The 16,917-nt window shown below is 37.7% G+C and overlaps 1 protein-coding gene across 1 annotated transcript in view; it reads left to right on the top strand.

Moving 5' to 3' along the window:
* PTPRQ (protein tyrosine phosphatase receptor type Q) overlaps nucleotides 1–16,917 on the top strand; it is a 139,801-nt gene that overhangs the window by 53,663 nt on the left and 69,221 nt on the right. Inside the window, exons 32-36 of the mRNA XM_086471434.1 lie at nucleotides 3,185–3,367; nucleotides 4,089–4,190; nucleotides 6,609–6,729; nucleotides 10,496–10,656; nucleotides 12,199–12,344. Of these exons, the coding sequence (XP_086327560.1) occupies nucleotides 3,185–3,367; nucleotides 4,089–4,190; nucleotides 6,609–6,729; nucleotides 10,496–10,656; nucleotides 12,199–12,344 (713 nt within the window). The remainder of the gene's footprint in view (nucleotides 1–3,184; nucleotides 3,368–4,088; nucleotides 4,191–6,608; nucleotides 6,730–10,495; nucleotides 10,657–12,198; nucleotides 12,345–16,917) is intronic.

Here is a 16,917-nt window from a genome sequence, read left to right as displayed (position 1 = left end):
TAGAGTAGATGAAGTTTTTCCAAGAAAGGAAATTAAATTTAAAAGTGAGGATTGGGAAGATGAACATTAAGGAGTTGTAATAAGGCATAGGAAGAGTCTTGAAATGAGTAAGTATCTGTAAGGTAGGACAAGGTAGGGAAAGAAATATAAAATATTGGCAGAGTCATTAAATTTTCGGTAGAGCTAAACAGGACAGGTATTGGAGAAAAAACTGAGGGTAGTGGTTTACATGGAGGAATAGATTTTTGGGTTAAGCTGTAGACTCAGGAATAAAAGGTGGCTGGGGAGGCAGACATGAAGGTTCGCTTCATTTAGGACTCAGCCATATACAGGTAGCACTGGTATGATGATCATCCTTTGTTGGGGGCCTTTTGCTATCTTCACCAATTTGCTACCTCGGACAACTGGCTACTTTATCTATACCTAGAGCTAGCCTTGGAACTAAGTGTGTTCTGTTTATCACATTTTTCTCAGTGAGGAATGAAATGCACATACTCATGTCTCTCAGAAGGAGCAGGGAGATGGTCTGGCTCCTTGATTGTTAAGACACAGTGTAATCACTATGAGCTCCTTCTCCTCCTTGTTTCTGAAATGAACTTTGATTTTTTCCTGTGTTAAGTAGTTGTGGTCTAGGCCTGCCTAACAAGTCAGCTTATTAAGAGAAGCTCTACGGAGAAGGACTTGGGGGTACTGGTGGATGAAAAGCTGGACATGAGCTGGCAATGTGTGTTCGCTGCCCAAAAGTTCAAGCGTATCCTGGGCTGCATCAAAAGAAGTGTGGCCAGCAGTTCTAGGGAGGTGATTCTCCCCCTCTGCTCTGCTCTAGTGAGACCCCAGCCTGGAGCACTGTGTCCAGCTCTGGAATCTTCAGCACAAGCAAGACATGGGCCTGTTGGAGCAGGTCCAGAGGAGGGCCACAAAAATGATCAGGGGACTGGAGCACCTCTCCTATGAAGAAAGGCTGTGAGAGTTGGCGTTGTTCAGCCTGGAGAAAAGAAGGCTCCCAGGAGACCTCATTGCAGCCTTTACGTACTTAAAGGGGGCCTATAAGAAAGATGGGAGCAATCTTTTTAGCAGAGCCTGTTGCGATAGGTTGAGGAACAATGGTTTTAAACTAGAAGAGGGTAGATTTAGACTAGATATAAGGAAGAAGTTTCTACAATAAGGGTAGTGAAACACTGGCACAGATTGGCCAGAGAGGTGGTAGAAGCCCCATCGCTGGAAACATTCAAGGTCAGGTTGGACAGGGCTCTGAGGAACCTATTCTAGCTAAAGATGTCCCTGCTCATTGCAAGGGGGGTGGACTAGATGACCTTTAAAGGTCCCTTCCAACCGAAAAAATTCTATGATTCTAAGTCAAGCTCTTAAGGAAGGGGGTTGCAAACACCTAGTTTTCAGAACAGCAGTCATAATAGAAGTGCCAAGCTAGCTCTGCCAAGACATTGTGCTACTTCTGAAGATTTTTTTTCATCAGATACCATAGGTATGAAGCCACCTGCACAACTGATACAGTGTCCTTAGACATAACCTTTTTTATTGCTCTCTTTAACTTAGGCATTCATCTTTTGTCTAAGTTGCCTTTTAAAACAGTTAGTTCTTTCTCAGTGCCTAAATCCCCTGATGCTCAGAACAAAAATTTGAATTCCAGCTGCCTGTGATAGAGATGAGAAGCTGCAAAAACATCTTCTGAGATGAGAAGAATAAAACCAAGGGAGAATCTGGAGAATAGAGCATTTTGAGTGAAACACGACCCATTAATGGGCTGGTGTGTTTGAAGAGCTCTTGGGAATTCTCTGTTACCATTCTACCATGAAATTAGGCAGAACTGTGAGCTGATTTCACTGCCTTTCTTAGCATTTATCCCCTTTCTGGATATTGCTTAAGCAGAAATTACTTAGCCTTTTGAATGCAGAGTTTCATTAAGTGTCAGTATATTTATAAGAATGTTATGGCATCCTAAAAACTTGTCCATGCCTTACCTGACCTTTTGGACAAATTGTGTGGTCATTGTATGATTATGATTTTCTGGAATAAGATATATTAAGTCCAATTTTGGATAAAGGAAATCATACTTGTGGATTTGCTTGGGGAGAGACAGACAGACAGACACATGCACACAAAACCCATTTATCATGACGCAGCAAGGGCCAGCTGCTCTCTAATGGACGGGGAGCCAAGAGCCAAGGGGATCCCTGGGCCAGCAGTGCATAGACCTCACTAGCCAGGACTTGTCCCACCAACCCGCAGTGAAGGGAGCAGGGCAGGTCTTGGGGTCGCAGCCAGGGGCAGCCCTGAGTCCAGATTGCCAAACCCTCCACATTGGTGATGCAGGTCTGAGGTGAAGCCAGGAAAGTGAGTTAGCAGGTTCAGTGACACTAACCAGTGACAGCTGGGCAGGTCCTCAGAGTGACCTCAGGCTGTGACATCAGTCTGCATGTCGGGCTAGATCAGTAGGTCCACGGCCAAGCACAGCCATGGCAGCGATGCAGCGGGAGCTGTAGCTCAGCCAGGGCAAAGCACAAAAGCCGCAGCTGAAAGCAGCTCCCAGGGGCCAGCGGTCAGCCCTGGCTGCAGCCTCATGGCAGCGCTGCCTGGGAGCGTGTCACCAGGCCATAGCTACACTATTGCTGAGCTGGCCCTGAGCCCCAGCAGCCAGACCTCCAGGAGGGGAGATGCTCTCAGGGCACTTAGAGCAATGCAGGGAGGCTCCCTTTGTTTTTCCATAGGAGTACAGTTTGTATAGCTCACCCAGGGAGAAGGAAGAAAATGCAGGTTGCTAATACAAAGCGTAAATTATGGCAGCCCAACATGGAAGATCTAACAATAGCTTACTTGGAGGTTTGTGGTGATAGTTATGGGGTGTTAGAAGGAAAGTTTAGTGTCATGCTCCGGATTTTTTTTTCTGGTATGTTAAGATGATTTCCATCAATTTTATTTTTTAAAAAAATTGACCTGTACCTTGTTGTTACAGTGTGTGTCTGCCATGTGTTTTTGATCTTCCAATTCAGCCTCTTTTAAAATTTATTTTGTCCAAAAAATATGATAAAAATCTAAATGTTTACAATTTAATGTTTGCATTAATTACATGTGTTTACAATTTTTCTTTTAAACTACTTTAAGAAAATGGTTAACAGATCAGTGAAACTGACTGAAATCTTCTATGAGTCTAAATTTTGTCTTCTAGTTCCTGATTCTGCACCAGAAAACATAACCTATAAGAACATCTCATCCAGGGAAATTGAATTATCGTTTTTTCCACCATCCATTCCCAATGGAATCATACAGACCTACACAGTATATCTCAAGAGGATTAATGGAACTGAGGAAAGAGTCATAAACAGCACTTTTCTGACACTACATATTACAGGCCAGTATATAATGAACTGGAACTTATGGCAACTGTAAATTGTTCCGAGAAGGGATCAGACTGATTCAGATCAATTATTTCATTGGTTGGACATGATCCTCCTTGTCCTTATATAAGGTTATATGCTAGCTATCTTGAGAAATAGCCTGTTGTGCCCTGCTGTAATGTGGTGGAATGGTCCACAAATGCTATAGACTCTAACATATATCTCATTGTATTTTAGATGTTTAAAGCACAAGGAACTTCAATAGATTTCTTTGCATATCTGTCATTGTAACAATTAAACACTAAAGTCACCTACATATATTTCTGATCTTATTCTGCATAAAAATAAATACTTCCCGTTCCACTCACCTTCGCGTCTTTTGCTGTGATCTGTCATTATAACTGAGGCATGACACAGCAGTTAATGTTAATGTGTCAATGACACAGCAGTAATGGGAGCTCAGTGCCTTAAATTTTCAGAATACAGCCAAGGACAAACTAAAGCATTCTAGGAATATGAAGTGTAAACTGGTAATTAGGGCTTTTCCCCTTCATTTATTCATGCAGAATACTTTGTGTTCAAGTTTTCCCAATGCTTATTTCAGTCTCTAAAGACACAGATCAGTGTAAGTGATGAGTCTATTCAGCACTTCAAAACTACTTATGATCCATTAAAAAACCTAATTTGGCCCACTGAATGATTGGTTTATTGAATTCTTTTTTTTTTTTAATTTAGATTTAAAGAAATATACAGAATATACTGTAGGAGTGTCTGCTAGTACGAAAGTGGGGGAGGGCCTTCGTAGTTCACCTCTGCATATACTGACTGATGAAGATGGTAAGTCAGAACAGAAGTTGCAATGTATCGTTGTCTGCCTGTAGTCTTAAACTAATCTTACACTTCATGTTAGATGCGTGTAGGTTTTGTATACTGGGGTTTTTTTGCAAATGCATCTCTACATTGATGTCTGTGTCTGTCTACACACATACTCATCTGTCTATTGATCAATCTATCTATGTATCTGTCTATTTGTTATTTAATATATTTAGCAGTACAGGCTATGTGAAATGGCATGATTGCTGTGAGTGGACATTTGGTCTTACCAATATCTTACGAATTTGAAGAATCTTAATTTACTAATATTTTATTTTAACCTAATACACCACATGGTAGAATTAAATATTGTGTTTGATTCTGCAGACATTTGAGAACTAGAGAAAGGGAAAACCACCAAAAGGCAGCTTTAATGGTCCAGGGATATTTCTGGTTCTTTTGTTTGGAGATTTTTGCATTCTTCTAAATAGATGCATGTACAGATACACATATATAGATGTAGTTTTATTAATATTATGAAAATGCTCAAAGTCCATTATCTGTAGTAGTGAACTTCCAAATTGAGTAGGTGAGTGTTCTGCACTGCAGGCTGAGGGTAGAACAGTCATTGCATCCCCTGCTAATTAGTACAGGGGGTCACAAATCTGCAGAGGAACCTTAAAATGATATTTGTACTGTCAGTACCCAATTTGGTTGTGGGAAGTTAGCATTGGTCCCCTCCATAGTTTCTGGAGCGGAAATCCTGAAAAAAATTCAAAGCAGAATCTTATCTTAGGAGCTGTGACTCACATATTGGAGGAGCCTGTGTCTGTCCCTCTCCATTGCTCAGGGGGGAAGCCTCTGGGAACCTAGGCTAAAGTGACATTGACACGAACATCCCACCACCCATTCCCAAATTAAGTCTCTTTTCATTTCTTAGGGAGCACTGACTTGCCTAAGATCCAGGTTTTGATGATAATGGATGGATCTTTGCAAATCTCCAATGTATTGATGGGCTTAGATTCACACTGTCAGTAATACTCTTTGCTCAAGAGTAACGTTGCTGGAGCACACTGGGAGCAGCTAGTTTGGATAAATCCGTCTTTTGCATAGCATATTTTTATTTAGAGCAATGTAGATTCTATTCTTCAGCAAAAGATATCCTCTGAATAAAAACTGTAGAATGAACTAGACATGCCAAAAAGGCACGACATTCACAGTATGACAGATCTTTTATTATATAGCCACTGAGGATAATATAACAAGTAAAACACTAAATACAGCTGTCACCATTTTTCGCTAGTAAATATGGGCATTCACTGAATTCAGTGAACCTTTGTCCATGAAAAATACTTTTTTTTCTTAAATGCACAGAGTTCTAAAACCTTTGTGCCAACTTTAGAGATAGTGAAAGAAGGAACAACAACTGAAAAACAACAATATTTATAATACACCACATGTTCTTTATTCACAGGAACACAGTGTTCCAAGGTTCAGACCAAATGTTTCATAGATTTGCTAATAGCTATGCTCATATTCTCAATTTTCATGCATGACTACAGCTATGACCTGAATTTTTAGTGCATGATGCTCTTTGGTTTAATTTGAGAAAAACAAAAGTAATTCTAATATTACTTCATAGTGATACATGTATCCTTCAATCAAGATGAAGAAAAGGATTTACTTCTCAAGAACGTACTAATACAAAACAGTATCCCTTATGCATATGTGGGCATATTTTTTCTCAGCAATATTTATGGGAACTTTAGAATGAAATCAAACATGGTCTAACATTTTCATTTACTTACGTTGTTTCCCTACACAGTTGTGATATGGTGTCATGTAGAGTTCATCTTAAAATGAATTTTAAGGGTCTCAGTCAATGCCTATCTTTATATTGCCCTTGTGACATGTTAAATGTATGAATGTGGTCCTTATTTGGTGGAGTGAATAGATTTTACCGCTACCTAGTATCCCACATTTTTATCATCTCTCAATGCCATCCTTATCCATTTTTCCACCTTTTGGTGCTTTGTGTAATTCTTTACAGCACCTCTTTTTCCTCAAGGGAACTATTTTGCTGTATTTTGCATGTGTTCATACCTATAAAGCTCTTGCTTTTACCAGAAGGGGAAACAAAAATGTACTTGGACAGTAGGTGAATCCCTGTGACCTACCCATTGCTCTGTTTTCTCATGAAGTACTTTTTCCATTGAATCACAGAAACAGATGTTCTAACACCACCATGCAAAATCTTCTTTTATCATCTGTCAGAAAAAGGAAAAGAAGCTGCGCCTTAACATTAGTTGATGGATACTGTACCGGTGTAGTACAAAGTTCACTTTCCATCACAAATAATTAAAAACCTATTTAAGGATGCTGCGTATCCCATCGATCTTAGCTGTTTAACAAGATGTTGTCCCCTGTTCTCTCATTTTATAGCTCCAAGTTCTCCTCCAGAATCCCTCTCCGTAAAACAGTTGTCGGGTGTCACTGTGAAGTTGTCATGGAAACCTCCGCTGGAGCCAAATGGAATTATCCTCTATTACACAGTTTACGTCTGGTGAGATTTTCTGGAAGTAGTTCTGAGGATAAATATTAATCTGTAACCTATCAGGAATGTTAGGTTTTTCTTACACAATGTGTTGATTACACATTTTTGGAGAACGAATATTCATCCAGCACTTAAAATACTAGCCTTTTGTATGTACAAATTCAGCTATAATGTACTAGCTGAAAATTGGGGAATTAAATATTTTGTAAGCATTTTCAACATTTTTCTGAAGGTTATGTTATGGTAAATGAATTCAAATTTAAGTTAGAGCTTGGTGACTATTTTCATTGTATTCTGATTAAGCCTATTGTAAGGCAGGGCACAAGCCTATGCTAAATTGCCAAGATTTGAAATAGGCTTAAAATAGAGAAATACTGCTTCCTTTTGCAGAAAGTGTGTAAGAGCAATGTTAAGAGTCTTTGTGTTATAAGTTAGGTCTGCTGTTATATTTTGTATTCATTATGTTCATAGCAAACGAGTATTTTTTTTAACAGATATTTTTCATTTACTCTGTTTGTTTTTTTCTTCTGTTTATTGTTTCTTTTTCCCTAATTTTTTTTTTTTTCCCTGTCATCTCTCCTGGGATCTTTTTTCACCTTTAAAAAAGAGTTTAGTCACTTTAAAACTTGCAGCTTCTGTCCTATTCTCTGCATAACATAGTTTGGTTTAGTGATGTGGCATCTCTGTGTGTATCTACATATAACTTCTACTGGGAGAGAAAAGATTTTGTTGTTGATCACTTTTAATGTATTGCATTTATGCTGCATTATTTTATTGCCACTACTAAGGTGCAGGCAGCAAATGCTAACATGCACCTTATGAGATGTGAACCAGATGTGCAAATCAGCAGTTGCTATAAACACTACTGTTGGGCTTACATTTATTATTTTAATGTTACTTGACAGTTTTGGGGTAGGGTTTGGCCTCGGTTCCTATTGATTTTTTTTTAAAATTATAGCTTCTAAACTTGGAGCTTTTTCCAGAAAAGCTGAATTTGGCTTGTCTTGTTACTTCTACTGTATTGGCAAGGTCTGGTGCTCTTTAACGACAAACCCCATTAAATTTAAGACTGTCCTTTAGCTAGGAAAGAGTTACTTTGCAATAAGGATTATGATTTTGATACAGGCTGTGTTCAAATACTTGGGGTTATACAACTTTTCATCCTTATGTTGCCTTAAAGCTTACTGCTTTTGTTACTATGACAAACGAGTTAGTAAGAATTATTTTTAAAAAACTGTTAATTGACCCATCTTTCTAAAAATTTGAATTAAGCCACCACATAACTTTTTGCAGTATGCCTTGTCCTTTTTCCTTCCATATTTTCCTTGCTCTGTTTTATCTGTCCTTACTGTGCCATGTCTAAAATTAGAGAGGCATCAGGTATCATCTTGAGGCGAGGACATTGGAGAAAAACTCCTGTTGCCTTTACAGGGGCCACAACATCCCTCCTTCCCTGGATTTTTTTTTTTTTTGAGGCGGTGGGGGAGGGGAGGGGAATTTTAAGTATTTAACAGAAGTGTCTATACAATTTCACCCTCACATTGCAGGGTGAGATTTGACAAGGCAAACTGTCATGCCATAGTTGCTCCTTTTGGGAGGCATTCCGTATACTTTGGGGGAGATTGTTAATCCCAGAGCTTCTCAATAAAGCAGAAAGAGGAAGGTTAATACAGATGTTAAATAGATCTTCCTTCTCTTAAATATATTGCAACAGTTATAGAGAATTTAGTAACCTTTCTTTAATGGCTTGGGAACAAGAATCCACAACTACTGGAACAGAGAGGGTAGTATCTGTAATGTTTTCATTGTTATGATCTTTCATGGAGTTTGTCACAGGACAAGGTGGTTTTGGGTGCTAGCAGGTAGCAAAGCAAGTCTCTGCACACCTTGAGTCTACAAACTCATACTTCCTGAGTCTGCAATTCTAGAGTATTAAAGGCATATTAACAAAAATGCTGAACTTGTATATAGCTATTGTCTTTCAGCATTATCCTGTTCAGAAAACTTTTATGAGGTAATTACTGACTAGATCTACTTTGAGGTACAAATTTTTAAGAAAATATGGTCTTTGTCAAGTGGAAGTATGCAATTTCTCATAACATCTTTTGTCTGGGTTTCTGAAAGATGTCATTTAAAACTTATTATTATTGTTCTTCATTAAAATTCCTTGGCTTAGCTTATTCTGTTAGGTACTTTCTTTCTCGGTGTCTGTGAAGACTGCACTCACTTGGATCAGTGTTTTCTTGTTATTTTGTTTGCAATCTCAATTGTTTCTAAACAGAAAATCAACTTTTCTTGAAAGACCCCAAGATTTTGTTCTTCCTAAATATACCTAATTGTGGAAACATTTTTTTGGCAAATAAGATGGTATAAGAATGCAGTTACTCAGAGTAGAAGTGTTTGCAGCATGAAGCTGTGGATTTTCTTCTTACTTAAATTATAACCAGCTATGTTTTTCCATACTAAGAATATATCAGGCAAAGATCCAAGAAAAGATGTCTTTCTTTGTATAGAATTTGATAACTGCAGCTGCAACCTTTTGTATCTCTTTACTGCTTATTTAAAATGTCAGAAGTTTGGGAAAAAATGTAGATGTTCTTAACTTTTTCTGTTACCAAGAGTGTTTCCCATGTCAAGAGACATTCCACTCAAAATCTGAAAGGGATAGGGAGAATTTAGGTTTTTTCATTCTCATACGTTTTCTGATTCCAGTTGTTTGTTAATGTAGCTTTATTTCAGGAGTATCAGATGATAATCTTTGCTAATGGGACATTCATTCACTTATCAAAAGATGAAAATCAGCCCATCTAATAATTTTGAATCAGCCTTTCCTATTTTTGTTAGAATTAGTACTCATTCTCTTGTTTGTGAAGAGCTCTACAGTGACTCCTGGAGCAAGATATTCTGTTTTACTGGTCAAATTATTGTCCCTGTATGCAATCCCATTAAAGACACATGGCACCCACTCATACAGAAATCTTTGCAGGAATGGAACGTTAGCTAGCTTTTTTTCCTACTTTTTTTTTTTTTTTTTTTTCCTAAAAGATTAAATTAATTTAATGAGGAATAGCAGACTTTTTGAATTCAAGTTAGTTATTTCTGTATCTTATTTTACTTTCTGATAATCATTTCATACCTATGCTAATACCAGTGTTTTATTAATGTTACATCTTACAGTCTTTCTAGGCGGGTTTTGACCTGACTAGAGTTCCATTCTGATCCCCTGCTACATTCCACCAGAATTAACTCAGCACCAGCTAATTCCTGTTCCATATCATCTTCTATTATTCCATTTATAACTTCAGCCTTCTGACCAATTTCACAGAGTCACAGTAGGGCATGCTCCCTGCTATAATCTTTTTATATTTTGCTATTCCTGTCCAGGGAGACAGTTTAGTTATGCCCTACTGTGTCCTTCCCAAGGGTACCACATAACCATTTGATCGCAGTTACTAGATGGACATGCTCCTCCTTGATATTCCGTATAATCATTGTCTTTGCTGATGTAATTTACAAATATATTTCTGTGGTGTTTTGTTGGTTTTTTGGTTTGTTTTTCTTTTTTAAATCGCAAAATTAAGAGCCCTATTGTGATGCAACAGTACAAAACTGAGCTTTTCAACACAAGAGACAAAAGTTATCCCAGCCTTTTTTTAAAGCCTAAAATACTTGTATTTGCCACAATCATGCATTTTTCAATTTCATATCATGTGCCACAGCTGTATACATACAGAAATGGTGTGTATATTTAATTAATAAAATACTTTTTCTTCAGGAATAAAATGTCAAAAAGGAGTCTTAATGTAACAGAAACATCATTGCAGTTCACAGACCTGGAAAATAACTGTGACTATAGTGCTTACCTAACAGCAAGTACAAGATTTGGAGATGGCAACATAAAAAGTGATACTATAACATTCAGAACTTCCGAGGGAGGTAAGCTTGTGTATAGTATGAATCTTTAATTTCATTCAGCCTTAAATTTCTGTCAGTCTTATTTAAGTTAATAAAGTTACTGAAGTGGCATTTGACTGGTTAAGAAGAGACGTTGTACTTGTCAGTTTGTGTGTGCCTCTGCCTTTGTGCGTACACATATCTATGGCTCTATGTAATTATGATAGGCATTTCTGTAAATTTACTGAGCAAAACTTTGCATTTGCCTTCAAGACAGGTAAGATTAATTTTAAATTTTGAAATAAATCAAATTAATTTTATAATATGTTTTAATAGCTCTTTACTTTATCTTGCTGTGACACGACTTCTGATAGGGAAAATACTCCTTAGAGTCTCTCTCACAAGTCTGAAATGGTTTTAATTTGAAAATTAAATCTTTAAGTGTACACTGATTTCTTTATTCTTATTTTAATGCTTTTATACTTCCAATATGGTAGATGACTTTTATAAGTGATCATACTATATACTGGGCGTTGAAAGTCATTCAGTTTAATTATTGTTTGGTTTTCCCATCAATTATGTTGCTATGACCTGTTCTAAAGTGGATAGTATGCAGGTGTATTTCAGCATTATCCTGCGTAGATAAACTGACCTCCCAACACACAGTCTCTGGCAGGATGAGCATCTATCCAAGCCATCCCTCATAAGACTGTCTAAATCATCAAGTTGTAGGTATTCCCAGACTTTGCTGTTGAAGATGTTATGGAAACATGAACTGACGTTTTAGGGCAGGATTTTTAGGAACTGATCCTGGAGTTCCCCCTCCAATTAATATTTTAGTATTTTATACAAACCAGAGCAGCACAAAGCAAGAGAGATAACATACAGTGATCAGTACTCTACTGCATGTTGTGTAGAGTACTTTCTTGGATGGCGAGAAATACGGATTTGAATTCTCTTCAGCTGACTTAAGGAATTGAATTTGAGTCTCCTACATCACTGTGCTACTGAGAGGAGCTGTATGCTGCTATTCTTTACAGGATAGGAGGAGAGGCTATTTGAAGAAGTCTCACAGAGTCCTTCCAGCTTGTTTAATACGCAGAGGAAAGAGGAAAAAACCAGAAATGATCATACTGTCCAAGCTTAAGCATCTGGTTTACCTGCAAGAGTTGGGAGCCTAAATTCTGCTTATAATCAGCAAAGAGAGGACAAGGCTTTTAATTTAGGTTTTCCAAAACAAAAAAAAATTTTTCCTGTTAAGTATATATGGAGCATAGAGGCCTAACTCGGGCAACTGCCATGTCTGCAAATTAGGTTTTCCATGTGCCCAAAGAAGTAGGTGCAGGACAAATTCTATAAGTAAAAGAATATCTGTTTACAAATGCAGCTAAATACAAAACTGTCTGAAAAAATAGCTTTAAAAAATTTTATTTACATCTACTATTTTATTTCATCATTTCCAGAAGCAGTTTTTATACAATTTAACTTGACATAGGGTGTTGTCAAATCTATAGTGGATCTTTCTTGGGCACTAAAATGTATAAAACCTTGAGTTAGGTATGCTAAAACTTACCATTTTTCCAGCACCAAGTGATCCACCGAAAGATGTTGTGTACAGAAATCTTACTTCCACATCAATAATGCTATTCTGGTCTCCTCCTCAAAAGCCTAATGGAAATATACTGTACTACTCAGTTTATTTCAAAAATAATTCAGGAATATTCATACAGGTAAGCTTATTTTTATATTCTTTTTGTAGAATTCAATAAAGTGTTCTAATAATTCATTAAAGATTAAATCAATTTTATAGTTATCAGTATATTGTTCTTTCGTATTTCCTTTATCACAAGGCAGCTTTTAACTTATAAAGACAGAAGCATATCTTGTAATCATGTGTGTTGCGTTGTACATCTCAGTGGACATCCATATCATTAAACATTAATGCAAATAGTTTTTGTGTAATGTTCCCTATTGAAATGTTTGTAGGTACATGTATGTACACACGCATACATCTAATACAAATATATGCACAACATGTGTAGATAGACAGATGCAAGACCCATTACATTCATTGCACATCCTTAAGACTGTTTATTTTAGTCTAATTGATCAATTTGAATAAATTTCTGTAACAGTTCTGGGTTTACTTTTTAGTGCATGTTCGTACAGTGGTGAAAATAAAAGATAATGTCGAAGTAGTGAATACATTATTATTTCATATTTTTGTTAGTCTCAAAAGGAAATGACTGTTTTGTATGTTGATATTGAGGTTCCTAAGTTAAAGCATAAAAGACAAATAAAATTTTATTTATAATTTTTTGGTGATCTGCACATTTCCATGTAGGTTTTTTTTGTTGCTACTTTCAGCCTTAATTATGCACCACATTTATTAATTTTATATATAGTTTTTCTGTTCTCCTTTCTAAGAATATATTATGATACAGAACTGTAATAAGAAGAAATAAGCTTCCTTTACAGGATTTTGGTCACAAGGTTAACACATGTGGAAGAAAAGAAAGAAATATAAATTCATGAAGAAACTAATGCATGAAAAATTACCTCTACTGCATAACTTTATGCTCAAGATATGTCTAGTGTGAGGTATGCATGTGTTTGATGATAACTAGAAAAAATTATTCACAAATTTTACAAATAGCTGTGACTGAATAATTGCTGACATACTTCATTGTATACACTTCTCTGCCTTCTGTGAAGCTGTGTGATTGCCAAGCTCTGTCTGCAGAGTTTCAGAGGCAAGCAGGACCGTGCCACGAATTCACATTCTGATGAGATTAAAATCAGGGCTACAGTTCTGAGCTTCAGACTCTGCTTGCACACACTGCTATACCAACAGCGTTTTTCTTAGCCTAACAAATCTGTGGAGAAACCTTTACACCAGTGCATTACCTGAACTAGCCCATCCTATGAAGAGCATCTACATTTATCTAATTCTTGGACATCTCAAGCGATTTTAGAGGAGGACTGTGGACTTGGGATGTTCCTGCCTTTAGGAGGGTGTAACTCTGAAGTGAATGAGTAAGGTGACACATACACTGAGAGCTAACATCCATCTGGATGTGCCCAGGGCTGGAAATGAAGGAGCACGACAGGGAAGATGGAGCACAGTAGCATAGGCCCAGCAAGATGAGGGTCCAGTTTCATTATCATGTGATGTAGTTGGGCAAGGAAAGGATGGTGGCATGGGTGGAAGTTACCACTGCTGTGGCATATTATGTGGTAGACAGCAAAAAAGCATTGACAGTAGCTCCACTTCTAGGTGTGGAAACTACCATTTCCACACTTTCAGCTTTGATTTTTAACCCATCTTTCTGCCATCAGAAGATAGGTTTCAGCTGCTGTTGCATCTGTCTCTTACCAGCCATGGGAGATCACCATTAATCTCTCAAACTGTGATCCACTCCTAATCTGTCTGCTCCCCTTACCTCCCTCTGCCCTCCACATGCCTCTCTGTTCTCTATTTGGCATGGCAACTACCATATCTACATTGCACTCCTATTCTGTACCTTGGCATTCCTGTGAGTGCACAACAGGTTTCAAACAGGAGAAGGAAACAACTGATATTATATATATATATATATGACATATACAGACAATTGTAAATTTATGCACACATACAGCTTACAACTATCTGTGACTTAGAAGTATAACCATGTAGTTGCAGATCTGTTGGTAAGTTTTGTATTGCACTCATTTGAAAAGAAATAATCCTTATTTGGAATACTCTGCATCTAGGTCACCATTCTGCTTATCTTTATCCAAACTGTATTTTCAGTTTGGGAAATTATAAAGGAGAAATAAAAAAGTAGATGACCTTTTCACATTTCTGGGAAGCCCACCTTCTCAGGTATGCTGCTGTAGGCAGCCATTCTCTGCCAGTCTTTCATCTGCTTCTTTGTCAGGACATAATAACAGAGATCCAAGTATTAAAGCATGTCTTCTAGATGCCTGAAAAAACATCCTGGCTGAAGAATATCAAGCAAATTAACATCTTCCAAAACTGTAATAATCTGAAATAGATATAAAAGTCATACTAAAACTGGTGTTTTTCTGTTGTCTCACTTCTCACACATTCTCAAACTCCTCAGGCATGTTAAAATCTAATTAATATAAAGCACTGACTATGAATATGTTAAAACTCAGGAAATTAGCAGCTGCAGATTCAAGTGGGGTTTTGGGATTTTGTTTTGTTTTGTTTTGTTTTTTAATGGGGAAAAAGGTGAAAGACCTGAGATAAAGGATGTAGTTTACTCCATGACATGATGCAGAAACTTGCAGAAGAAATAGTTTTCCTTCAAAAAGAAAAAAAAAGTCACATACCTTCATAAGGCAGAAAAATAATGTATAGTTTCTTTGCTTTACAGATCTACATGAAAATCACAGTGTGGCTGTCCAGTCAGAAGGCCTGGGGTACTCAGACCTAGGATTCAGAACCAGAACAGCAGAAGGAACTATTTAGTGATGGAGATTAGATTTGAGGATTTTGGTAGATGAGTGGGCTGTTTCTATGGGGACGTTGACAGTTTGTAAAAGAAAAAGTGTCACAGAGGGAGGAATGACTGGTAGCCAAATAGAAGAAACCATCACTTGCACAAGTTCAGCTTATCTTTCATCTTCTGCTGCCATAGGTCTAGGGAAAATGGTGCTTTGTGGTGGTTTATGTTCACTACTCTGCCCCAGTGCAGTAAAGATATGGCACATATTGTGATGAAGGGCACTTCCTACACAGATGACATGACACTTTACTTCTTATTCACATCGCTTTTTTGTGACACTGCTGGATTCCTGCAGTTTGAGCTTTCACTGTTTGCAACGGCAGCTTTGCAAGTTTTGCTCCATGCTGCCTTGCATGGTGCTTGAAGCAATCATATTGCCCATGTTCTCAGTCTTATCGACGAAAGAAGTCAAAGAATCTATGGAAGTAATTGTCTCATTGCTAAATACTGATCTATAAGAGGTATCGCTGACTTGAATAAACTTTTATTCAATCTCTCTATACTTGTGTTTTGATTAGCAAGCAAGTGGGAAAGGTGCTAATTAAAAATATAAATTTATGTTTGGAGAAAGTTCTTCAGTGTAGGAATTTCAGTACAGATGACAACTGTCCTGCTTTGCCAAACCAGACAGGGGAACCAAGTAGAGAAGAAAAGCCCACAGCCCTTCTAGAGACTGAACGTTAGACTCCAGATCATCCACCCCCTGTACTTCAAGCCAGCCTAAGAGAACATGACTCGATACAGTTCAGAGTGAAGTTTGGCTTGGTCTGCCCTTGGGGTGCAGACAAGGGATGCAAGCAATGTGCTATATTAGCTTAACAGTCAAAGATTTTCTTTCACCAGTATGACCGAAATAGGGATGAAAGGGGAACTCCTCTAAAATACACTGCAAATTTTTTTAAAAGATGGCATCAGAATGGTGCAGCACACAAAAAGGAAATATCTTCACTTCGGTTGGTACTGGAACCGTGTGCATTACGCTTCTTGAGGGATGGCTTGGATTAGCCCTCACACTGTCACCAGATTGCCAGAGTCAAGTATGCGATACTCTAACTCTAAACAACAGTGCAATACAATGAAACTAAAGAAGGAAACAGAACAGGGGGGAAAAGGTTAACGGTGAAGAGCAGCAGCACTGTGCTGTTTGTATAGAACTAATTACGGCTTTATGCCACTGGAAATTTCTGCCACTTCCTGAGGTGAAGAAGATACTACTTTCTGCTGACACTTTCATGGCCTGTGTGTATTGCTTACACTTAGTTGCTTTTAATAATCTGATACTTTGCTATGTCAAAACTTCTTTCATGTATGAATGAAGAAAGGGACAGAAGGAAGAATTTCTTCAGCTGTAGCCAAAGATCCTAAGCTGCTTGCTTTCATCTGCAGCCACAGTTAATTGTAAAACTTCCTATAGTGTTCTATCCCCAGGGTACAATTAGTGCAAGTTTCATCTTTTCTCAGTTTGTACCCACACAGTTCTTCCTGCTCACCCTTACTCTTAATGATGTGTTCATTCTTTCCCAATATTTTGTCATATCAGAAGTTTGAGGTAATCCTCAGTCCTTGGGCTCCTCATAGTAAGGGGACTACCTCTTAAACAGTTTTTGTTGAACCACCAAAAACCCTGTTGTAGCATTCACTTTGGTTTACTGAGTCCTTAACTGCCAGACAGCTGACTAAATTGTAAAGGTATGCTTTTTAAACTGAGAGTTGGATTTTTCAGCTGTTCATACCAATCTAAAATCAAAACTTGATGTGGTACCTTTGACGTTTTTACCTTGAAAACTCA

The sequence above is a fragment of the Leptosomus discolor genome, chromosome 1, assembly GCF_034619465.1.
Source record: "Leptosomus discolor isolate bLepDis1 chromosome 1, bLepDis1.hap2, whole genome shotgun sequence".
Taxonomy (NCBI): domain Eukaryota; kingdom Metazoa; phylum Chordata; class Aves; order Leptosomiformes; family Leptosomidae; genus Leptosomus; species Leptosomus discolor.
This window is presented reverse-complemented; position numbering and strand designations above follow the sequence as displayed.